Genomic DNA, 26823 nt, shown 5'->3' on the forward strand with positions numbered 1-26823 from the left:
TGATTCTTTATGCAAAATATTTAAATTGAAAATACATTTTGGCTACAAATATGTAGTTTACAGCTGTTTTGCAATGTATAAAGCATTAAATCAATAAAATAAATATACTTTATGGAACATTAAATAAGGCATAGAAAAACATAAATGTATCCAAAATAAACTATAGATCCAGCTGCTCTGCAAATTCTCTATATTTATAGAACAAAATAAATATAATAATAAGCATAAGCATCAATAAGCAATAAGCATCTTCTTGAAACCCTCACCCTCGACTGTAATAATGGGTTGCATATCTTTAGCTAAGAAATATCCCATGGCAGCTGTTAGGCCCCGTTTACACGTACACGGGTATTTTAAAAAACTGAGACATTTCCCTTCGTTTGTACCGATCTTTTAAGCGCAAACGGTGAATTCGCCTCTGAAAACGAATCGAGTTTTAGGCAGCTGATGCGCCAAAAGTGCGACCAATGTTTACCTTTTGCTATGACGATGACATGGAAGCAGCCACCCATAGGCTTGGTGTATTTATGCAGGTTGATGTAAAAGAAAACTTTTTTGAAAACGATGCTATGTGCACAATGTTATTTTGGAAAACGGAGGGAGGGAAACATTTATTTCTCAACATACCCGGCTATGTGTAAACATAGCCTAATGTCTTGTGCCTCCGAACTTGTCGGATAAGGAGTCACATAAACAATGTGTTGTGATCGATGACTGAGTTTGTGTTGACGTCTTGTGGTTGTGGCACTGGCTTTGTCTTTTTGTTTCTTTATTAATTCGTCGTGAGTGACTTTGTGCTTTTGTTTGAGATGGTGAATAAATTTGTAGTTTTACCAAGAGGAGCAGCTATTACCTTGTAGCAAATCTGTGCACAAATGTGCGGCTGCTTCTCGTCGGATTCTTCTCATCGCTTTCAATCTCACTCACTGTTTTAACACCAAACGACACACCTCCTCACTCTGCAGCTGCGTGAGGGTATGGGCTATCCTGTTAGTCAGCGGGGCCGCATGAAATGGAATGTATTGCGCATGCGCGTCTCTCAGAACTTGTGTAATGAAAAGTGGTAAATAAATCGTTTAAACTGGATTATATAATAGGATTATTGATTGATTTGAGATCATTTGACAACAAAATCGAAATCGTGATCAAAATTCGATTAATTGCACAGCCCTAAATATATATATATATAATATATATATATAGATATAATATAATATATATATATATATATATATAGATATATATAATATATAACATACATACATACATACATACATACATACATACATACATACACATAGATACACAACATGGCAGTCAGTACTGTACAGTACCCTGTGAGGTCCACAATGGTGGAATGTCATTTTATATTAATTACATGCTAATTATTGCTGTGTAATTACTGGTTACACAAATGGCGATCAGCTCCACAGTATTTCACTGTCTGCCACATTCCTGACTGTGTAGTTACTCCAAACAAGCACACACACACACAGTGGTTTGACATAAGCAGTGAGCCAACACTGACAGAGAAAACTTTCAAACAATGGCAGGGAAGGACTGTTACTGCCAGTTACTTTTTCTTTCTATCTTTCCCACTTTACTGCTTTCATTCCTTCCAACTACTTTTCTCTCCCCTTTTTTTCTAACCAAACGTTTATTGTCTTTCCTCAGTTGACCAGTCCTTTTTTTCTGTCTCAGGTTTTCCGAAATCAATGTCATATTCAATACTTGCACTGATTATCTTGTCCTCCTCTCTCTGTTTTCGCTTTACTGAAGATTTTTTCTCTTCTAGACGACTGATCGCCTCTCTCTGTCCTCTGGCCATAAAACCTTAATTTCTCTCCACTTTCCTCTGAGTCAGCAGAAAGACAGACCCCCCACCCCCACCCTGCCGCCTCTCTCTCTCTGCTTTCTTTCTTCAGCTGGACGGCTGACTTCTGCTGTGTTCTGATTCTGTGCAGACAGCAGTGCTTTCAAGGAAGAAAGAAGAAGAACATGCACAATGTCTGCTTCACTTAATTATTTCTTCCAGCAAATGGTATTGATTTTTGTAAAATTTAGTGACCTGACAAACAACAATGTGTCTTTTTATTCATGAAGAAAAACAGAAGGACTTTTAAGGTATTTGTCCTTTTTGACCCTGCATATTCTTTTAAAGAAGAGTTAAGTCTTCTTGACCTGTGTACTGACTTTAAATCCTTGACCACAAAGACAGACACACAAATATACACACACTACCTGCTGGGAACCAACAAAAGGTAGTCCAGTTTCCCTCACCTCCCCCTTCACGTTTTCCTTTTTTTCATACTCTGTTAAAACACTCACTGATCCACACAGGATAAAGGAGTAGACAAAAACTAAAAAAAGTGCAAGTATTTTTAAAAAGCCAGAGAGTGCCACGGAAGCCATGATTTGCACACACACTGCAATCTCTCTCATACACACTCACCAGATAGTTCATTTTGTCCCTGCTGCAGTGAGGCGGCTGTGATAATTACAGGACACGGCTGTATCTCAGCCCTGTGGCACACTTTGACAACTAGATCCTTTGCAGAGAGTAGATCCCAAAACTCCTCCAGATCTCCTCACCCTCCTTCCTTCCCTCCTATGTCCTTCCTCTCTTCTTTTTTTCCACGTCTCTCTTTCTGTCTTGTCTAGTCTTGTTTTCAGTAATCAAGCAAATCCCAACACATTATGTAGCTCTGTGATCTCACACAGCAAGAATGAGACTGCTGCTTGGCCCATTTACTTCTTCCCTGTTTGCCCCTTTTTTCTCACTTGATCTCTCTCACTCCTTGCCTGAGGAAAAGAGGGAGGAGTGTGTAACCCGACACGTCACGTCACGTCACGTCACTTCCCTTCTCTCTCTCTCTCTCTCTCTCTCTCTCTCTCTCTCTCTCTCTCTCTCTCTCTCTCATAAGGAAACATGACTTCAGTACAGTACAGTTTCTGTGCCTGGTCCTCTCCTCTTATGTATTCTGAACAACAGAACAGTAGTTGCATTGTGTCTGATGCTGACCAGTACTGGTGCCAACTATCCAGCAGAACATTCCACACACCTACACACACTTCACCCTCCATGACCTGCCAACTGCCCTCTCTGAACACCACATTTGACAACAACAGCCTCTGTCATACTGACTGCCAAATGGTTAAGCAAATGCCACGCATGCATGCACAACAAGAAGAGTCATTATGGATAAGCATTTTTATTATTATCATTATACATTATTATTCCTATGTCCTCAGAAGGTGCATCTTTACTCTTGGTCCAAAACAAACATGGTAAATGGACAACCAAGCAGCTCAATTTCTGGCTGCCATGTTTGTTTGGATCAAATACTGAAGAAGCAGCTTTTGGATTATTTCTGTAAATCCAATGTCACCATCAATGCAAATGTCTGACTGTAACTAGCAGGTTTTCCCATTCATTGGAATGGGTGTATTGCTTTAAGTCTGCAGCTGTGCCAGCCACAGGGAATGTAGAAAAAAATCCAAAGATCAAAACAGTCAAACTTCTCCACAGTCTGCCTGAAATGTCAGGAATGTGAGAAAAAGAAGCTACTGAGCTGATGGATTTGAGAAAATGAATAGTCTATGATTGTTTCATAGCGGTTACATTCATCATAAAATACAGTAAAGTTCAGTACAGTTGTACTAAAATGGACAATCTATAGAGACCTAAACATTTTTTTGTACCAGGCTGTGAACATGTTTTTTTCTGCTGTGAAGTTGGACGTTTTAACATGGGTGCTTATGGAGACTGACTCATTCTGTATCCAGCCTCAAGTGGACATTTGGCAAACTTTTTTTTGGCACTTCTACATAAGCTTCACTTCACAGCTCATTATAACAGCAAGAGATGTCTTGCAGCCCCAAGCACAAAATACAAGTGACTGCTGTTGGGTTTTTGTGATGTTCATTCTTAAGATAAAAACTATTGAAATCTCTACCATTTAAATTATCTAGGCTCATATAACCATAGTGACTCATGAAAGGAATGAGCCACCATGACATCTATTTATGTTTTTTTTTTTTTTAATTTAATGTAATATAATATAATTTAATGTTAAGAAGAAGAAGATATACTTTATTAATCCCACGAACGGGGAAATTCTTTTTACATGCATTTTAACCCAGATACACACACATGCAGTACAAGGCACAGACATGCTATTTTTGGAGAGAGATGGTGGAGTGCTGGGGGGGCCTTGCTCAAGGGCACCATGGCAGTGCCTAAAGGCCAACTCACACCGGACGCGGAACGGCACCGCCGCGGTCACCGTAGCAAATAGAATCCAGTCTAGTCAATGAGAGCACTCACACCGGGCGCGGATCAGACGCGGATCAGAAGCGTCCCAGAAGCGGCTCTCCGCGCCACGGCGCGAGCTTTCCGCAGGATTTCTATTTTTTCCGCGAGCCGCAGCTAAACCTCGTAAATTTCAACAGACCACTGCGCACCAGACAGGAAATCCGACAGAGAATTAACATAATAAACTTCCGCCCCCCTTCAAAATAAAACACAATACACAGTTCATGTAGCTTTTTACAACTTCACATCAACGTTACGTCATGACCGGTGGCACCAGGTGATCAAAGATCGATCAAAGGGTCTCAACGAGAGACTAATTGTTGACGTGGAACAACACTCAATCCTTTATGACACAACAGATGCTTTTTATAATCTCCTCCACGTCGGAGAAGCAAAGTCAGCTGTTTGTTGTTGTTGTTTTCTTTATACACAGTTTATCGCGGGGTCTCGGGTATGTCCAGGATTCTCGCGTGAATACGGCCGGCTCGCTCCGCTGCCGTTCCGCGTTCCGGTGTGAGTTGACGCCGGGCAAAGTACCGTTCCGCTTCCGTTCCGCGTTCGGTGTGAGTGAGTCCCGTGTAAGAGGTGAACTGGCACCTCTCCAGCTACCAGACCACCTTCCTCCGGTTCCCAAGCTAAGTCCCTATGGACTGAGCTACTGCCACCTAATCATGCTGCCTCAGTTCCCATTTCTGCTGCTTTCCACTTTACAGCATTAGAAATATCAGGCCTTACTTGACTCAACGTGCTATCCAACTACAAATACAAGCTGTGCTTATCTCACAACTAGATTACTGTAACACCCTCCTGACGGGACTCCCAGCCTGCACAGTGGAGCCACACACACACACAGGAGAAAGAAAAAAGAAGATGAATACGGCTGTTTTGTATCCCAATATCAAATTGATTTCCTGTGATTGTACTGTATATGTCGAGTCAGGGATTTTTAATTTTGATTTGATTTTTTAATACTGGAATTTTAATGTTGTTTCCCAGTTGGGAATCCAGCTAATGCACCAAGTAACAGACAGACCTGTGCGTAAACAGCGTGTAACCGTGGCTGGGAAGGCGGCTGCTGCTACAGTTTGTGATCAGCGGCTCATTTGAATTTTCTCTCCATTTTACTTGTCACTGTCGCATCACTGTATCTCTGTATTTCTGTAAACTACAGAAATCACTACTTCCTGCACAAGTATGGAAATAAAAGTGAAAAAAAAATGAGAATTAGATATGAGATTAATTAATTACCAAGATTCTGAAAGTATAATCTTAGCACACAGACGGCTAAATGAGGAAGTATGATTTTTTTTTTTTTTTTTTTTTTTTTTTTTTTTTTTATTTGGACATCCAACTGTTTGAGCTGCAGATTGCAGGATCACTTTAGAAAAAAAAAAAAAACCTGCACACTTCTCTTGCTCAACATTACAATTTTTTGGTCATTCTAAAGTTATAGTCATAGGGGCAGTTTTTTTTAACCAAAAGCAGCAGTGACAGGACAGGAGGATCATTGTACTGATACAAATAGTATAAGAAACACACACACAAAAGAAGCATGACACGACTGGTGTGAAATTCATTCCAGTGATACTGGAATTAGTTAGGTCACCCGTGGGTATCCAGAGTGTCCAGAGCACCCTAGGATTAAATTGCTTTGCAGATGAAGGTGTGTGTGCATAATATATACCGTACCAGTGACAGTATATATTCACATATGCAGTGACTGGAAGAGTCAGGAGTTTTCTGCTGTGTGAGGAAAGTACAGGAAACTGAGGGCTGCTCTACAAAGTGACGAACAAAATGAACTAGCCTATGAACCAAGGCAGGTGCAGATGTTAATGATGTTAATGTACCTGTACTGCCATTGAATCATTACAACATCTTCTTCATGGCTAATCTCTACAGTCTGCCCAGTTTTTTGGTACAAGAGGCTTTTTAATTAAAAAAGAGAATATGTTCAAATCACACAGACACCTTTTGTGCAAAGAGCTTCTGCAGTCATGTCTCCATCTTGGAGGTCAACCGTCTTTGTATTAGCTGTAATCTCTTTCAATATCCTATTCACTGCAAAGTAACAGCCGGTCAGAGCTGTATGGGCCATTATCATAAAACTGCAGCATGAATGCCCCTCTGTCAGTTCAACATAAAGAAGACAAAGCATACTGGACACTTATTGTTGTGAGATGCAGACTGCATCCACAGTCATCTTCACTAATGTGTTGGGATCATAGGGACTCCACGGATGAAGTTCATTGATTGTGTGAATTCAACCACACTTATGTGAAAACATAAGATTTTACACTTACAATCACACCTCTACTCAGGGCACATCCTGTGACTGTAACCCAACACCCTGATCTGGCTCTGTCTTTTTTCTCTTTGCTCTTACACTCGACATGCTGACCAATGAGGAAAGGACAATAATGTATCTTTGTGTTTACTAATTACAAATGGACACCAGGTGTAATTAGATTAGAAGTCAAGAAATGTAAGTCAAAAAGATTCAACAGTGCAATAAATTAGAACATCACCCAAATGGAAATGTGAGTTTGATTCTTCTCTGATGTAAATGTGTAAGGAACACAACACCGCCTACTGAAATAACTTGAGTTTGGACAGTCCCTACAGCAGGGGTCGGCAATTAGCGGCCCGCGGGCCAAAACTGGCCCGCCATCAATTATATCTGGCCCGCTAGATGACGTTGATTTATTTTAATATATATATATTTTTTTTTAAATATATCTTTTAAACCTCATGTTTCCTGTCAAAATACAACAATTCCACAGATTTCACAACATTTATTGAAAAGTAGCTGATAAGTAACGTGACAGCAGCCAGAACATCCTTGCAGTCTCTTTACTTGACGCACAGGTCGGAACACTAATTGGCACGTGCGTGTGCTGTAACCTGTGGAAATTAAAAGTGTCCTGTGTCCCTCTTGCAACGGACAACGTGAACAAATGTGTTTCATTAAATGAAAAAAAAAAAAAAACAAGGTCGGCTCAAATGTGAGTGTTAATGCACATCAGCGGCAGATCTGCGCTGCTGTATACATTAGTTACGGCAGGTTGCTAGGGCAGGTTGCCTGTTTCATGACAGACGCAGTGGGCGTAAACGAAATCCGCGAAGTAAGTTTTCACATTATTATACATGTTTTAAGGCCGTAAAACCCCTAACCACACACTTTTATACATTCAGCAGGGGGCACACTAAAGTACCACAAATAGTACAGCTGCTTCTCCATCAGCTCTGTGGATGGCGTTTGGTTCAGTGAGAATGTCACTAAGGAACTTTGCTGTATCCTGTGTTCTGTTTTTAACCCATCTTTCCCAGGGAGCTGGATCAACTAATCATCTTGTCTGAAATGCAGAGAAATATATTATGTTGTCAAGATTTAAATACGCTGTTTATGTTTATTGGTGCTGTGCATATTCATTGTCCCCAGAAACTCCAGAAGACTCATATACAGTATATTGGCTATTATAATAAGTAATACCTGGGGGAGTAAGACTACAATAAACCCTAATAATAAAAATTAAATCCACCTCTGCAACAGTGCAAAATAAGACAATTAATAAGTAAATAATTTCATATCAGCTTATGATTACAATTGATTTATTTTGTCTTACTAAAACCTGGCTGTGTGATTAAGAATATGTTATCTTAAAATAATCCACTCCCTCCAGTCATTATAATACTTACATACCAGTCGAGAAGGTGGAGTTGGAGCCATATTTTACTCAAATCTACTAATAAATCTTAAACTTAAACTAAATAAACAAAGTATACAGTATCAGTTTAATCCATGAATCCACCTGGATAGCCTCAGTTTTAGTGACAATACAGGCTGACTGTAAAGGGTTTAACTGGTCTGGGAGTGTGATTGGCACAAAAGTTGGATCCGGCTCAACTTCTCCACTGCAGGCTGCTGCGTGTTTTGGAGACCACCCCTGCAGTCTGCACCGCCACAGCGACTACCCCCACTGCCCTTTCTGTCTGAATGCGGCCTTACAAGACCTTCTTATGGCATCAGACAAAGGACTTGTCTCTGTCCTTGTCTTCTTAGATTATCAGTCTGCTCCGATAAGTCTTAGTATTCTCCAGTTGATTCAGAATGCTGCTGCACGTGTACTGACAGGAACCAAGATCAGAGATCATATTTCTCCCATTTTGGCTTCTTTGCACTGGCTACCTGTTAAATCTAGAACGATTTAAATTCAAGAATTTAAAATCCTTCTCCTCACCTACAAAGCTTTTCATGGTCAGGCACCATAACATCGTATTACCACACTAGAACACTACGCTCTCAAAATGCAGGGTCCCTTGTGATTCCTAAAGTCTCCAAAAGTAACAGATGCGCCTACCTGTCCTCAGGCCTCTCTGGTTAGCATGCTGCTAACCAAGAGTGTAAACACACCAGTGCATGCAGCACACGGAGCCTGCCAGCTGATTGTAACAAGCGACAACAAGTTATCCATTAACATAAAGAGCACACAGAGTGACGAGCTTCCTCCGATGAACAATGCACAGTGAAGTGACTGGACCAGAACTTTTCCTACCCAGCTCACAGGACCGCCGGACCCAAACGGCAAATCAACGCAACTCTTTTCTTTATGGACCGGAGACGACCAGTACTGGGCATTTAGCTTTACATAGCTTAACACGACTAAGCACAGAACTGTTAACTTTGTTAGTGTATTTGTTTAGTTACATACATGTGTTTTTATTCTGTTCATGTTGTGATCTGTGCCATCATATTTGATGAGATCGGCACAGCTGTATTTTATCAGTTAAAGGTCCAGTGCCATGGTAGATGAACCACCGTTCACCTGCTGTGTTACTGTGTGATAAAATCCAGTCACTGTGCTCAGGTGTGCTTGTTCAAATCTCCCGCTTCACATCCTCCTTTGTCTCTGGTCAGACATGTTTCATGCGTGTGCACGTGTAAATAAAAGGGACACACACATTCTTTCTCGTGCGCGTTTCTCTCTCTCACACACGGTCACTCACACACACACACACACACACACTTTATTCTCTGATGTAGATAAGGACATATTGCCCATCCATGTTTTATTTACTTCTTAATAAATGTTTAATAGTTTGTTTAATGTTTAAATAGCAAGCTATGGGGAGTAATGCCTCGTAGCCCTTTTATGTCCATTAATGCGGCCCACAGTGGTGAGAGGACCCCAACATATTATATATCAAAACTAGTGATGCACACTATGAAAAATTTTGACCAATACCGATAACCAATAATTTCCTGCTTCTCATGGCCGATACCAATACCGATCACAAGAGAGAGGTAAGAGGTAAGAGATTTGCATAGGAATGAAAGGGAAACCCTGAAAAAAAAACACAAAAATGAATTTTTCGGGAGACATTTTCAACATAACCTGCTCTGGCATACTTTCACCAATAGACTTAATTTAAACTTAAAAATGTATGTACTCTTGGCTTCTCTTCAGTGATTCACTTTACTTATCAGCACTTTTTGTTCAATCACTGATCAATCATGAAGATCAATTTTGTAAAATTTCTGGGTTTATAATGGGTGTGTATTGCGTCTGCTACAGTGAGTGATGTCATAGCTAGAGTGCAGACCAGAGAATTTTTTTTATTTTTTTTAATAAAACTTATTCAACTACCGTGGCCTCAAATGCCATACTACAGACATGATTACCTCTCAAAACATAGAAAAATTTGAGGCGGTCGCAGTGATAAAGTCACTGCTGAAGCTGTCAGCTTTACAGTTTTGGGGTCAAACACAAAGATGCGCCAGCAACACGCACCTACTGCCCAATCTACTCCCATGTTAATTTGACAAGAGAAATTTCCAAAAGGAGCAGGGAGCACCCATGCTTTCTCTAACTCCCAAGGCCAAAGTTTATAAAATTTTTGCCTGAAAATCGGCAAGGAGATGGTCCACGCGACGAGAATGCTGATGGTCATTTCAGATTTTGGTTTGCAGCACACCTTATATGGTATTTTTGGCCACCTTCGAGGGGCTTAATTTCTAGAGTTTCTGTGTCTCTCAGGGGTCAGAGGGAGAGGGAGAGAGCATGCGTGGCCTGATTGCTCAGACTCAGACAGACAGACAGACAGACAGACAGACAGACTCACTCACTCACTCACACGCACACACACTCAGAGAGGCAGACAGACAGAGACACAGATACACACACAGAGGTAATCTGTCTGTCAGTAGACAGAAGCACGACTGCGGCCATTTTAGCAGTTATTGGCAGTTAATTTGAACTTGTCTGTCTAAATGACACAAAGAGAGGGTAAAAGACAGGCTAATGCTAAAATTAGGGCTCACGCATTAACGCTAGCCACTCATTGTAGTAAATATATGCTAATTTTTAACATTTGCAGCCAATGCTATAATTAGTGGTTAGCGTTGTTAGCGCTAGCTGCTCATGTGTGTAAATAAACATGTTAAAAATTACAATTTGAGGTGTGCTTTTTGTTCTTGAATACAGACCCCTGGCAGCAGCCCACGAGGCACTCTCAAAATTTCTGCGGGAATTTTCTAGTTGAGTGTGCGTGCAAGGCGCACACTATATGTTATCCACCGCACTTATGCTTATTATTCTTACGCCGTTTTTTTGTCACGCTACTCCTCCCATAGTTTTTGTCGCACATACACAAAACGGGTATCGAAACGACCGGCTCGGCCGGGAATCGATTGCTATGACTTTTCTAAGAGTTTCGGCAAACAGTTTTGCCAAAAAATCGCCAACAACGAAGCCAAAAAATGAATGGGTGTGTATTGCGAGAACTTTCCAGAGCTAGAGTGAGTGATGTCATCGCTAGAGTGGAGAGGGGAGAGAACGATCAGTGAAAAAATAAAACGTATTTGACTACCGTGGCCTCAAATGCCCCACTACAGACACGATTTGTACATAGAAACGTAGCAAAATTTGTCGTCTCACTCACATTCGCCTGCCAAAGCTGTCAGACATATAGTTTTGGCTCCTGACGTGCTAATTGATCGACTACTCCCCCCCAAAGCCTCATATACTCCCATGTTAAAAAAGCAGGAAATTTTCTGGAGGAAGGCAGAAGTAACGTTTCTCTCTCTTGCTCCTACGGGCACATTTCTTCATTTATCGACACAAAACGCCTATTTAAAATGATCAGGAAGGTCTCATCGTGCCTCAGGTTAAGCCGGTTCAATGATTGGAATTACGGTTTGGTCAGAAATCCTTCCTGTTCGAGAGGAGTTCTCAACATTTTCTCTCAGTCTCTAAGTGACATTCTAACAGGTGCAAACTGCTCCCCTGATTACAGTTGGTCCTGCTGCTTAGCAACCTCAGCCTGCGTGAAGGAGGAGAGGGGGGAGGGGCCAGCAGACAGAAGCCGAGTGGCCATTTTAGTAGTTCTTGGCACTTAATTTGAACCTGTCTGTGTAAAATGGCAGACAGAGACAGCAGAGCGTTAGCGCAAGCTGTAAAGACATGCTATTTGCAAACATTAGCGACCAATGCTAAAATTTGTGTTAATTAACATTAGCCACTAGGAATTAAATACATGTTGATTACTAACATGGTAATGCTAACATGCTAATGCTAACTGCTAGCGCATCAACGTTATCATGCTATTGCTAACATGCTAATGCAAACATGCTAATGCTAATTAACATTAGCCACTCGGAATCAAACACATGTTAATTACTAACATGCTAATTTTAACATGCTAATGCTAACTGCTAGCGCATCGGCATTAACATGTTAATGCTAACATGCTAATGTTAACATGCTAATGCTAACATGCTAGCGCATCACTGTTAACATGCTAATGCTAACATGCTAATGTTAACTGCTAGTGCATCAGTGTTAACATGCTAATGGTGAAATGCTAATGCTAACATGCTAATTTTAACATGCTAATGCTAACATGTTAATGCTAACATGCTAATGTTAACTGCTAGCACATCAATGCTAACATGCTAATGTTAACATGCTAATGCTAACATGCTAGCGCATCACCGTTAACATGCTAATGCTAACATGCTAATGTTAACTGCTAGTGCATCAGTGTTAACATGCTAATGGTGAAATGCTAATGCTAACATGCTAATTTTAACATGCTAATGCTAACATGTTAATGCTAACATGCTAATGTTAACTGCTAGCACATCAATGTTAACATGCTAATGTTAACATGCTAATGATTTTTGGATACAGACCCCCAGCAACAGCCCACCCGTCACTCTCAAAATTTCTTTTCTAGTACTGAATTTGCTGAGCAGTGTCAGTAATAATGCATGGGGACGACGGGGCCAGAGTCACGCACACTCAAAATTTCTTTAGAAATTTTCTAGTTATTATTCTTACGCCGTTTTTTGGCACACTGTGTTTTGGTCGCACATACACAAAAAAGGTATCAAAGCATGCAGCTTGGCTGGGAATTGTCTGCTATGACTTTTCTAAGCGTTTCGCCGAATGGTTTGCCTAGAAATCGCCAAAAACCACACCAAGAAATGAATGGGTGTGTATTGGTAGAATGTTCGCGAGCTACAGTTGGTGACATGATCACTAGAGAAGAGAGGGGGAGAAAAAACTAAATCTAAAAATAAATTTGGAAACTGCTCTCGAGGCCACAAATTTCACTCTATAGAAAAAATTTATACATAGAGACACAGGAAAAATTGTGGTGGTCACAGTGATAACACTGCTGAAGCTGACACACTTATGGTTTTGGCGTGGGACACAAAGATGTGCCAGCAACACCCATCCAGAGTCTCATAGGCCACCGTGTTAAAAAGGCAGGAACATTTCTGGAGGAAAGCAGAGGTACCAGTTTTTTTTTCCATCGCTCTACTTTAGCCACATATATATATATATATATACATACATATACGGTATATGTAGACATTCAGGAAGAGCTCAGGATGCTCATAGTGAAGTTGGTTCAATGACAGGATCTACGGTTTGGGCAGAAATCCTTGTTGTTCAAGTACTTTCAGACGTTTTTCTCTCTCTCTCAGTGGTGTCAAATGTCACAGGAGCTGCTGTGGTTGACTGCTCTGCTCTGCTCTGATTGGTGGGCTCCAACTGGCCCTGGTTGCTTGGCAACCAAAGCCTGCCCCTGCCCCTCCCAGGCCTGACTGTGATTACCTTTATTAATAACAATGACTGTCAATAATACAGTTTGAATGTCGGCCATTTTATCCTTGTCTCTCACAGATACAAACAGACAGACAGACACATACACACACATACAGACACACTGCCTTTGTAAAACACAGAAGCACGCACACAAACGCTGACAGCTATTTAATGCACGGGGCCAGAGTCAGGCACACTCAAAATTTCTTTAGAAATCGTGCCTGCCCCTGCCGCTCCCAAGCCTGACTGTGATTAACTTTATTGAACTCTCTGTATAATAACAATGACTGTCAATAATACAGTTTGAATGTTGGCCATTTCATCCTTCTCTCTCACAGACAGACAGACAGACAGACAGACAGACAGACAGACAAATACAAATATGCCAGCAACATGCACCCACTGCCCCATCTACTCCCATGTAAATTGAAGAGGAGAAATTTCCCAAAGAAGCACAGGGCACCTGTTCTTTCTCTATCTCCCAAGGTCACATTTTTTAAGTTTAAGCCTGAAACTCCGTATTCCTTTGGTTGACAAGATGAGGATGCTCACCATCATTTCGGCTTTTGGATACGCCACGGTGTTTGGCATTTGTGGCCACCTGTTCAAGGGGGTTTATTTTGCGATGTTCTGTATCTCTCACGTGCTAGAGGCAGAGAGCATGCGTGCATAGCTGCGCTTGATTTCTCTGGGTGGCACCTGACCCACAAGCCTGACTTTGTGAAACAAGCACGCACACACACGCTGACACCTATGGAGGACTAAAAGTGCCAAAATTAAATAAATAAATAATCATATCATTAAATAATTACTTAAATGTGTCATTAATTCATTAAAATACCATTTCAATACCATTAAATTATGTTTTTTTCCCCCCCAAAAAACATAATTAATTTACTATTTCCATTTCCATTTCATGGTCCTCTGTTGCAATGCTGCATGAATTTATTTTATCTGTCAACCTCGCCCATCAAAGTTGGTAGGCGGATCCTAATGCCTGATTGGTTACTCTGCGCATCCAGATAATGGACTGATGCAGAGCTAGTGAACACATTCCAATTCACCTCTACGTTGGTTTAGACACTCTATTAATCTGGGGACGGATTGGGCGGATCCTCCTAAAAGTCTACAGTTTTACATATCTGCTAATATCTCAGAAACGGTTTATGATAGATAGATTTGGGTTTTTTTGCACTGTTTTCCTGAGATTCCACTGAAAACAGAGATGTGTGGTTTGTGTGTGTCTGAGACTTACTTGTTGTAAAGAACCAAAGACCAGCTGCCGGTGTCTGAGGGAGCTGCCGCTGCCTTAGCGGTGTCTGGGGCAACTGCTGTTGTAATGGCCATTTGTTTTTATTTTTTATTTTATAAAATAGGTGTCAGTGTTGTAGTTGCTGAATTAGCATTTCCATTACATAATTTCTGCATTAATTTGCAAGGTTTTCTTAATTAAACTCTCAACCGCTGCTGCTCTGCGGGGCAGCTGCCTCTGAAATGCTGCTGCCCTGCCGGTGTCTGTGGCAGTGTATTTCCTTTCCAGCAATAGTTTGCTGCAGAATGACACCCATAACCTGTTAACCTGCCACTGTTAACTACTAACATAAACTAAAGGTATCTTACTCGCAGATGCCCATAACAGCAGCAGCACAGCAGCAGGTCAGAGGCAGCTGCCCCACACAGTGGCAGCAGTTGAGACAGATGTTGAAAGATTAATTAAATAAATGCAAATTAATGCAGAAATCACATAATGAAAATACTACTTCCAGCGAGTCTAATAGAACACACTATTTTATAAAATAAAAACTAAAAACAAATGACCATAACAGCAGCAGTTTCCGTGGCATTAACCTCCCCAGACACCGCCATGCTGGAAAATGGTGTGTGCAGTGGGGTTTAGGAGTTAGTCCCCAGAGGGTTAAACGGCTTGCAACGGCTAATAATCAAGGGGAAGACTCAATCCTGCTAACCCCAATGCTGAGACAGCGTGCGAGGTGCAGGACAAAATGTCTAAAACATGCCCGGAGCTGCTGAGAGAAGCAGTGAATTTGATTTAGGAAACTCTGAGCAAAACTCCTCCGGCTCCAGCGGCTAAGTCACAACAGATACCTGCCATTGTCTCTATCCAGGCACTCTACTTCAGACCAAAGCAATGGATCAGACTAGATTAGCCTTAGCCCCACCCACTGACTTTGATGGGTGAGTTTGACAGTTTGACAATGTATGAAGCACTGCAACACAGGACCATGAAATGGAAATAGTGAAATAATTGTATATGTTTTTTACATGAAATGACTCTATATTTTAATGAATTGATGACACATTTAATAACACGTTTGTGTATTTAATTCTGTAATTATTTAATGATGTATTTATTTAATTTTTGCACATTTTTATGAGATCATGAGAACTTGTGTTATGATCTGGCACTATATAAATAAAATTGAATAAAATTGAATTACTTGTATATTAGTGTACGGGTAGGATGCAGCAACATGATGCTTAATGTGTGGATAAGCTAGATGAAATGATATTTAAAATAATACACCTTTTTTGAATGTTTTAGGGCCATGATTTAATTTTATCATGATTATTATTAATTTTTTAAAGATATGTTTTGGCCTTTTCAAGCTTTATTTGATAGGAACAACTGAAGAGTGACAGGAATGGGGCGGATGCTCTACCAACTGAGCTAACCAACACCAAGCTATGAATTTATTTTCAGTTCCACGTCATGCAGCTTCACACATGCACACACACACAGATGAAACTAATGCCTGCAGATGCAAAGCAGATTGGGACTGCCTGAAACCTATATCAATCATGGCTTCATCATGGCTAATTTTAATGTTCTTGTTGTCATCTTGTGTTTTAAAGTAGAATCTCTACAGAAAGACTATTACTATTAACTCAATTAAGTGACAATGTATTTATAATGAAAATGAAAAATAATAATATCACTTCTCTCAGATTGTATTATTTTTATTATAAGAGCAGATTGGTGTTACTTCTTCACTACATGCTGTAAGATCTACCTCTACCTGTGGTGCCCCCTGCAGGCACATGAGTATACTATGTTTTACCTTTTCTTCACATGTGAAGCTTTCTAAAATATATTCTTTTATGGGGCTTTATTTATAACTGGAGATGAACATCAGGTACATATTTGTCTGGGACAGTATTTGAGCCTTACCCTCAGATCATATATCATTTTAAATCTGGCCCTACCTCCCTAACACACATAAGGATGTTGCTATGGCAACTGAGCCTGAAGGGCCAGTAAATCAGTCTGGACTGATCTAGTTTTGCTGATAACACATGTACAGGACACACACTTGCAGTTGCAGAGCAGCTAATGAAAGCAAGGAAGGAAGGCAGGAAGGAAGGCAGGCAGGAAGGAAGGAAGGAAGGAAGGCAGAAAGAAAGAAAGAAAGAAAGAAAGAAAGAAAGAAAGAAAGAAAGCCAACAATGCATACATTTAGCAAGAGTACCGTGAGTTTACATATCCTTCCTTCTAGATATGAAATACATGATAAAATGTTTTTTTCTTACCATTAAATCATTAGCCACTGTTTTGTTTATGCTATGTCATGAGTTTCAAACATGACCATTACAGAAAGAGCTGTAGCTCACATAATATTTGCTATCAGGTGTGCAAGAGTGAGAAATAACAATATGCTTTATCGCTGCTTCTCACTATTCTATCCAACCCTGTAAATTCAATCCAATAAATGTTTACCCCAGGTTTAGACCATACTCTATAATACTATTTCCAAAGACCCAACAATTCACTCCACAAGCAAGCAGGTGACTACTAATTTATAGACAGAATATACTGTAGACTTATGCTAAATATTTTACACAATGAAACAGTGTCCAAACAATGATATGATATATGATATGGACTTTGTTGTGGATATTTCTGCTCTCCAAAAAAGGTGTACTGACCACTGACTGGTCCTCTGTTATCACTGTCAGCTGTAACATTCAAGGCGATATTGCATATTCACATTATGATGATTCTATATGTCCTGTTGCTCCTTGCGAGGAACAAATGTTTTCAGTTTGTAAGAAAGTTGGACCAACATTTTAAAAGAAACTCATATAATTCAATGTTTTCTTCAAATACTTGAAGACTTTAATGCCTGGATAAACCTCAATTCTCAGCACTGATTACAATATATAGGGTATAAATGTTTTTTTGTTCACCCATACAACAACTCTTCAACAAGACTTTTAGAAATCTTTCCCTCTTTGACTTCTACACAGAGATAAAATTATTGTCCCATTTTCTGAAACATAAAACCAGCATAAGGCCTACATGCTCTACTGGACATCTGACTCTAGTAAATACACAGATCCATTTAGATCATCACGTTGCAGAGGAGAGTAAAAGCAGAATGACAGAGTCTCTTAAAGTTCTCCAGAGGCTGTGCTGTCATTTTATAGGCCATCACAAGTAGAGTAGGCTAATGAGCATTCCGCCCTAATATAGACCAACAGAACACAGTGTGTGCAGCATGAAGCTGGAATACCATAAATCTTTTAGACAACACAACAGAAAGGTTGGTCTTAGCCTCAATTTCCTGCCAGCCAGCGGTCCAATACATCCAATGTGACAAACAACTGTCCATGCTACAGTTTTTCTCAATTGCTAAAACACTAAAACCCATTGGCTGAATAAAGTTCTCAGTTGCCTGAACTCATTTAGCTAACTGTGCAGTCTGTTGTCACCTTAAACCATTTCACATGGTAAAACACACTTTGCAGATCTCACTTAGACTTTTCAGCAAAACTCTAAACACATGATGTGACACCACCAATATCAGAGATCAAACCGATTGTTGAAGGTGGGAATGAGAAAGTCTGAGAATGAATAGAAGAAACTATGTGAGAGGACGAGTGTGTATGTGAGGTGGAGGACAAGGAGGAAGAGGAGGAGGACAAGAAAGAAGAAGAGGAGGACAAGGAGGAAGAGGAAGACAAAGAGTGGAAATATCCAATGAAATTCAAGCAACAATCATAGAGCATGTTCTTGTCCATGGACTGACAATGAGTGAAGCAGGACTTAAGCCTTATTCACACCGGGGACGTAAGCCAGAATGGCTGTGCTGCGGTCACCGGAGCTGATCGCTGCCACTCTAATCAATGAAACCATTACCAACGGGCGCACCGCAGAACGTCTCAGCAGCGTCCCAGCAGCGATTTTCCGCGCTGCAGTGCTATCATTCCGTAGCATTTCTATTTTTGACACAAACCGTTGCTAAACCACGTGAATTTCAACAGAGCAGATTGCACCAGACAGAAAATCCAAGACAGAATCAACATAATACACTTCCACCCCCTTTCAAAATAAAACACAATACGCATTTCATGTAGCCTATCACACCTTCACATCAACGTTACGTCATGACTGGTGGCACCAGGTCAGCAGTCAATCGATCAAAGGGTCTCAACATGAACGATGAGAGACTAAATGTGGAAGTGGAACAACACACAATAATTTATGACACAACAGATCCTTTTTATAATCTCTTCCACGTCGGAGAAACAAAGTAAGCTGTTTGTTGTTTTTTCCTCTATAAAAAGTTTATCATGGGGTCTCACATATGTTCAGGAATCTCGTGATCTTGTGATCTCGTGTGAATACGGCTGGCTCGCTACGCTGCCGTCACGCTGAATCCCCAGTTAGAGTGCAACACAATTTGAGACGATTTTCTGTGTCCACCATAGAAAGGACATTCAGAGAAGAGAACAGGTTCAGTATACTACTGTATTTTTGTAATTGCAGATTTACTGTACTTCACTACATGCACATCTACTTTTTGTAGAATTGCAATAAACAAACTGTCTGGCCCTGAACATTGTGCTTTCCATTTGTTTACAGTACTGACTGCTCAATAGATTTTGACTGGTTGCAGGTTCATATCAATAAAGAACAAGAATTACAGTATCACAGAGCCAAAGGACAAGTTTGTGAGATGCAGGGTACAGTACTGTAAAAACAGGGGTACAAGGAAGTGGAAGAACAAAAAAAACTGCAAAGACAAAGCAGAGTAGTCATTTCTGATCAATTTTGAGCTGCTATGATAGAACATGTTTTCATTCATCAAAAGACAATGACAGAAAGATATGAAATTTGTTTTGAGATTAAAAATGTACTCCTCCCTGAGAGCTATATGTTTTGAACAATGTGATTTCTTTTTTTTTTTGGTGTATTGTTTACTGACTGCTTGATAGTGTATATCATTTTGAACGCTTTGTTTATGATTTGAGAGCAGAGTTTGGTTTTGAGCACAGGTAAAACTGTTTTGAGGCGAAAGTTTCATTTTGCAAGAGGAGTCAGAGGTTTTGTAAATAGTGCTTAAAGATGAGGTTTTGTGTTCAAGAAAATGGAGCAAGGTTTCAGAAATTGTGTTTTCGCAATTGAGAAAAACTGTAATATTCAGTACAATGACCTCAAGCATGATATTTATTTACAGTTCAACAAGCTTACTAATTACTGTTATTAGTTAACAGTAATTAATGTCAACAGTTTATGATTTGCTTGTTAATTTAATCTTTTTTTTAGTTTGATAAAAGGACTGGGAGTGTGTACAAAACTGTGGTGAGACCAGTGATGTTGTTTGGTCTAGAGACAGTGCCATTGAGAAAAAGACAAGGAGGCAGAGCTGGAGGTAGCAGAGATGAAGATGCTGAGGTTCTCTTTGGGAGTGACCAGGATGGATAGGATCAGGAATGAGTACATCAGAGGGACAGCACATGTTAGAGGTTTTGGGGATAAAGTCAGAGAGGCCAGACTGAGATGGTTCGAGCATGTCCAGAGGAGAAATAGTGAATATATTGGTACAAGGATGCTGAGTTTTGAACTGCCAGACAGGAGGCCTAGAGGAACACCAAAGAGGAGGTTTATGGATGCAGTGAAAGGGGACATGAAGGTAGTTGGTGTGAGAGAAGAGGATGCAGAAGACAGGGTTAGATGGAGGCAAATGATTCACTGTGGCGACCCCTGAAGGGAAAAGCCGAAAGGAGAAGATAAGGAGAAAAGGACCGGGAGTACCACAGGCCAGCTGCTTTGTATCATGTATGCAACCAGTGAAATAAGACTCTTAAGACTGTTGACAGTCGCTCATCATGTTTTGATAAAATCAAACATGTTTAATATTATCAGAAGGTACGTGAGCTGTGAGCACCAAAAAGGAAGCAGGAACAGACAGTAAAATAACAGTGTTTTGAGTTGGTGTTTCAGCATGTATCTGAACCACCAACCTGCTCTTTAGTGAGAAATCTTTGAAGCGGTTCACTTCATTTCTGCGCTTGTCTCCCACTAAAATAATGCTGGTAGCGCGTTTTTGAGTTATTGAGGTGACAAAATCCAAAATAAAAAGTTGTAAATACAGTTTATCTTTTGGGATTATTTTTAAACCAGATTGAAAAGAAGACTGTTTTATTTAAAACTGCTAATATGTCTTTGGTCAACACTACAGAAACACTAGGCAACTGTTAAGTAAGGCTGTCTGACATTGACTGCTTTTAGTTAGTGGCTTTATATTAATTGAACACATTGAACATGCAGGCAATCATTTCTCCTTGTGTGTGTTTGTAAACCATTTGTAGAAATATGTTTATCTCTGTAAGATAGATGATGAACAGTCACTAGAACATCCGTAAAGTGGAGTGATACATGTAGTTAAAACTCTCAGTTCTCAAATGCAATCATTGTTATTGTTCTAAACAAACTGTTATATATCCAACATGAATAGTTGAAATTTAGAATTAGTAAATCAAAGGGTGAAAGGGAGGAGTAAACAACATCTCCGTTTGGATAATGCACACAGGAACATCACTGAACTACATTATACTAATGGATGAAGGGGAGAAGAGGGAATGATGATTGACATCTTTTTCATTCCTTATATGCATTGATGCTATAAATAAGGAGGCTATTAGGATTAATTTGAAGGTACAAGTTAATTAATTAATTAATTAATTTAAATGCTAAACGTTCCTCTGTACAGTTACCAAATTTCCCTTCAGGGATGAATAACATAATATATAATATGTTTATTCCTTTTAACAAAATGAAATGCCACAAAACTAATACAGGGTCTTACTATTTTAACAGATTATAGCCTTTATAGGATCTCGTCTTTTTTGTATGTAAACAAATCATCACATAACTATGTGTAACCTAATGCAAATTTTTAGTGGTGCACCCAAAGAGAACCATCACCAACAGATATACATTTACATTTAGTCATTTAGCTGACGTTTTTATCCAAAGCGACTTACAGAGAAGGGAACAGTCAAGGTATAGTGTGATAAGAAGCGCTAGTGCTTCTGACAATTCCTAAGGGTTAGATTTGTCATGTCCTCTCTGAAGATCCGGGTCTTCAGGAGATTTTTAAAAGGCAGAGAGGGACATCCCTGCTCTGGTAGGAACTGGCAGTGTGTTCCACCAACGGGGAACAACAAACGAAAAAAGTTTGGATTGCCTTGAGCAAACAGGTGGCAGAGCCCAGGTGTCGCTCATTGGAGGAGCGCAGCGGTCGTGAGGTAAAATATGCCTGTACAAAGGCTTTCAGGTCGGTAGGTGCAGTACCGGAGACAACTTTGTAGGCGAGCATTAGCGCTTTGAATTTAATGTGGGCTGCAACAGGTAGCCAGTGGAGCTCGATGAGCAGCAGGGTGACATGTGACCTTTTGGGTTGGTTGTAGACCAGGCGCGCCGACACGTTCTGGATCATGAAGAGGTTTCACTGTGGAGACTGGAAGGCCCATCAGGAGGGCATTACAGTAGTCTAGTCTTGAAATGACCACAGCTTGTGTCAGGAGTTGAGTGGCGTGTTGCGTTAAGTATGGTCTGATTTTTCTGATGTTGTAAAGTGCAAAGTGGCAACAGAGGCAACATGATTGGAAAAGGTTAGTTGGTCATCTCACCACCCTAGTGGGGGCAAGACATAGGGAGTCATTTTGATGCTGATGTCGTGGTGTATAGTAGCTACGAGGTTAATTAGTTTTGCTTTTGTCTGTTTTTACGACCGGCAGTTTGCACAGGGTATTTTATTTTGAAAATCCACCAGATTCTCTTCAACAAATTATGTTGATGCAGCAAGACTTTTTTTGGTCCATGTCTAAAAATAAATACATTGATGTGATTTTGTTCTTGTTCTTTTTAAAAAAAAATATTTTTGACAGCGCCATAAAGTAACAATGCTTGGGGATATGTGGTCTTTTACATATTTGAAAGAAAATATTGTACTGCACTGTAAGATAGTCGCTTTCATAAAATTGGCTTCGTTATTTTATAAAATATCTACAAGAAATATTAACCGTAGAATCAAATCAAATCGTATTGTTCTTACACTGTATCGATTCGTATGGAATCGGTCTGTAATAGAAGTATATAATTTTTTTATCGTATCGTAACCTGTGTATCTAGATGCATATCAAATCGTTTATCACAGAGAGATGTGCAAACCTACTGCACACTAACTGTTCAGCAGCAAGCAGCATATAGAAAAAGTCAGATGTTTTCTGTGGCATAGTAAATAGTCATCAAGTGGGCACCAAATAAATGCTAATGTTAGTCTTGTTATGGAATTTCCTATCCTTAGGTAACACGAGGTCACGTGTGGGCCTTGAGGTCCTCGGCAGTATTAATTGTTTGTCTTAGACTAGGTGCCACCATATCTCAAATCTGTTGTGGCCAGGATTAAAGAGGCCTGTTGCTGCCTTCCTAGACATAATAGATAGCTGGCTGTTGATGTTCCAATCTGTGTAAACAGACATCTGTGTCTCCAGACTAGAATATGCTGACAATAACACCTCCAGGGGTAAAGACATTCTCTATGACTAATTCTGGGCGTATAGTATTTGTGTGTTATCTTTGGGTTTAAAGTCTATCCACCAGCACAAGTGCTGCAGAATGTGAGACCGACTCAGGCACTTCTGATGAACTTTGAGAGTGTCTCTAATTCTCCTTGGCCAAGTGTCAATAAATAATACAGCATAAGACATCAGAGGCTCCTGAACACTTTCTTCCTTCCTGACCTCACCATTGACCTTTGACTTCAGCAATTACTCAACAACAAGTCTGTGTTACTGGGCAACAACATATTCATTATAACAACTTCATAAGGTTTCAGAATGCATGCAAAACTCATCTTACATAAGGCTAGTGGGAGACTACTGTAATGTGAGCTGGAATAATTCTGACCTAGTTTCACTGCTACACTCCTCCAGTGAGGTCAGGCATGTGTTCATGCTCAGAAACACAAACACATAGCACAAGCAGCAGAAATACTGCATGGTCTGGCCTGTCTTGCTTCTCTCTGGCGTATGCCCCACTTCCCCCTCTGTCTGGCCAAAGGAATGCTCTGTTTCCTGTGTGTTGTGTTCAGCACACACTGCTTCTCTGTGGACCTTCTAACAGATCCCAGCTGCTTGATAAGGAAATGGTATTTTGTAGAAGTAGATACAACAGCTACTGATCACCTACACTTTGAGTCATTTGCAAACAATCCTGTTTTGCTGTATCAAATAACAATTTTCAGGTGCACTTTTCTCAGAACACCAGTTTATTGAGAGTTTTGGTGGCATATTAATGCCAGATGTGACACAACTTTGTACAGTTAAATAAAAATAGAACAGTAATAATTCTACTTTGCCCAGACCAATGAGCTATAGCATAAAGAACTGCTCTATTAATTGATGACAAGCCAGTTAAAACTGAAATTTGGGAGATATCCGACACTGGCTCAAGCTAAAGATTTAACTTTTACTGGCGAGGAAGTCATTCAGGCTTTTATTTCCTGATAGTTACTTCATATTGATCATTTTAATTTCAGTACCAACCAACCTCTTACACATCTCCAGAAACTAAATAATTTCCCATAGGAGTTACAGCAAACTCTGATGCCTCCACAGCTTTCCTGCTCTTTCAACCAGAGCAGCTCAAGAAGATCTCTCTCTCACACTCACACACACATTTATTAAATTCAACTGTTTAAAACACAAATAACACAAATCACAAACCCTTCACACGGCAATGAGTTGATATCCAACATCAGACTGAACGTGATATTGCCGTGAACTTTACAAGAATGAAGTAAAAAAAAACAGTTGTCATCCAAAATGGATGTACACTGTTCTATTTAATCCATGAAATCATACATTTTGGGACGGCTGTGGCTCAGGAATTAGAGTGGGTCGTCCACCAATCAGATGGATCTGCGGTCCGATCCCTGGCTCCTCCTGTCTGCTTTCTTTGGGGAAGATACTGAACCCCAAATTGCTCCTTGAGGCTTTGCCATTGGTGTGTTAATGTGTAGGAATAGTTAGCTCCTAAAAACTGATGAGCAGTTGCATGGCAGCAAATTCCATCAGTGTATGTGTGTGAATGGGTGAATGAGATATGTAGTGTAAAAGCACTTTGAATGGTCAGAGGACTAGAAAGGCGCTATAGAAGTACAGTCCATTTATCATTTATTTGGATTCAAAAAGGTCAAAGAGAAACATGCCACTGGCATTTAAATAGAAAAAAAATAGTTGTTGTAAAAGCCATCAGGTATTATCAATACTAAATAAAAACACCTTAACATGCTGTATATTACAGTGAACAGATCCATGACGCACATGTGTTTTGTCTGAAAACATCTCACAGAGGATAAATGAAATATCAAGAGGCTGGCTGTGTGTGTGTGTGTGTGTGTGTGTGTGTGTGTGTGTGTGTGTGTGTGTGTGTGTGTGTGTGTGCGCACACACTAGCCTAGCTATAGGAATGGCTTCTCTCTCCTCTCCTGCTCTCTCCTGCCCGGTCTGCCACATGTTTAGCTACTCCCTGTCCTCTTTTAGCGATAATGGTACTTATAATAAATGTAGTTTATTTGTAGCTTTGGAGTCGAGGGTCAGTGATTTAGAGGCACGGTACCGCACCACCAAACAGTCAGTAGCTGCTACTATATTTAGCAAGTCCCCTGAAGCCAGCGCGGTACCACCAAAGGTAGCTTCAGTTAGCCGTCCCCCGGTAGTTCCCGAGCAGCCGGGAGGCTGGGTGACTGTTTGAAGGAGGCATAGCCCCAAACTGAAGCCCACGGTACACCACCAACCGCTCCACGTTTCAGACAGATTTTCCACGCTCAGCGACACGCCCGCTGAGAGGCCAACTCTGGTCATTGGCAGCTCCATTTTGAGAAACATGTCTGAAAACATCTCACAGAGCATAAATGAAATATCAAGTGGATGGCTGTGTGTGTGTCTGTGTGTGTATTTTCTCTAAGTCATCATTCTATCAGCACAGACATACTGTACAGACTACATACTGCACATATTAGCAGTGCTAACATACAGCACACACACACACACACACACACACACACACACACACACACACACACACACTAATGAATGTAACATTCACAATCTGATGCTGATGTGCAGTGCTATTACTTGAGCAGTCAGCAGAAAACGTGTGTGTTAAAAGCTTCACTCAGCAGAAACTCTGACGTGTCTCCTCAGGTTTCCTGCTCTTTCAAACACAGAAGCTTTGGGTGAGTAGTAGGCCCACTAGCCACGCACACACATATACACAAAGTGGGTGATATGCACAAAATCTTTAACTCACAATATGGATCTAAATCGTGATTTACAAAATTCTATGGAAAATCTACTGTTTAAAACACAAATAATCACACAGGAATGAACGGCCAATCAAGAAATGTAATACCTGATCAACTATATCATCTGTATATCATCTATATCTGTAACTAATAATAATAATAATAATAATAAGAATAAGAAGAAGAAGAAGAAGAAGAAGAAGAAGAAGAAGAAGAATTATTAAAGCTGGTGGTCGATGGTCGGCCCCTCGCATATGTGTGCACGTCGAAATGTGCGCATGTGGAAATCTGCATAGATCGCCACGCCCACACCGTTTCCCCAAAATTCATACTTTTGATAACTTTTACTCAGGAAGTCTATGTGAACACGCCTACTAAGTTTGAAGTCAATGAGGTAAAATCCCTAGGAGGAGTTCGTTCAAACATGACCCTTTGTCAACCAGCCCAAAACAGCAAAAATGGCGATTTTCATTCTTAAATATCTCACTTCCTGTTCAATGTAGCTCATTGCTGCAGGAGACTTTTTTGTAGGTCTTGCCATGTTCTACAATTTGGCGGAGTTTCGTGACTCTGTGTCCAAAACTGTGGCGGGGCTGTTCCAAAGAAAAATTCCAGGGGGCACTATAGAGCGATTTTGCCCGCTCCCTAACTAATTATGCAGTCGAATTGTGCATAATATGGGTCTTAACAAGCACAAGAAGTTTCAGACAGCTCTGAGAAAGTATATGATAGCCCAACACCTTTGCCTGAAAATCAGCACAAAAGTAAATGGAGT

General features: G+C 40.3%; 1 protein-coding gene across 2 annotated transcripts in view; it reads right to left on the bottom strand.

The window, feature by feature from the left end:
• bcar1 (BCAR1 scaffold protein, Cas family member) overlaps positions 1–26823 on the bottom strand; it is a 131959-nt gene that overhangs the window by 98415 nt on the left and 6721 nt on the right. The window contains exon 1 of one of the 2 annotated variants that reach the window (XM_019270304.2): positions 2453–2844. The exons of the other annotated variant lie outside the window; for it this stretch is intronic. Coding sequence (XP_019125849.1) covers positions 2453–2464 — 12 coding nt within the window. The 5' untranslated portion in view covers positions 2465–2844. Of the gene's footprint in view, positions 1–2452; positions 2845–26823 lie in introns of those variants that run through there. 2 annotated transcript variants of the gene reach the window in all.

This window comes from Larimichthys crocea, chromosome XXI, assembly GCF_000972845.2.
Source record: "Larimichthys crocea isolate SSNF chromosome XXI, L_crocea_2.0, whole genome shotgun sequence".
Lineage (NCBI taxonomy): Eukaryota > Metazoa > Chordata > Actinopteri > Sciaenidae > Larimichthys > Larimichthys crocea.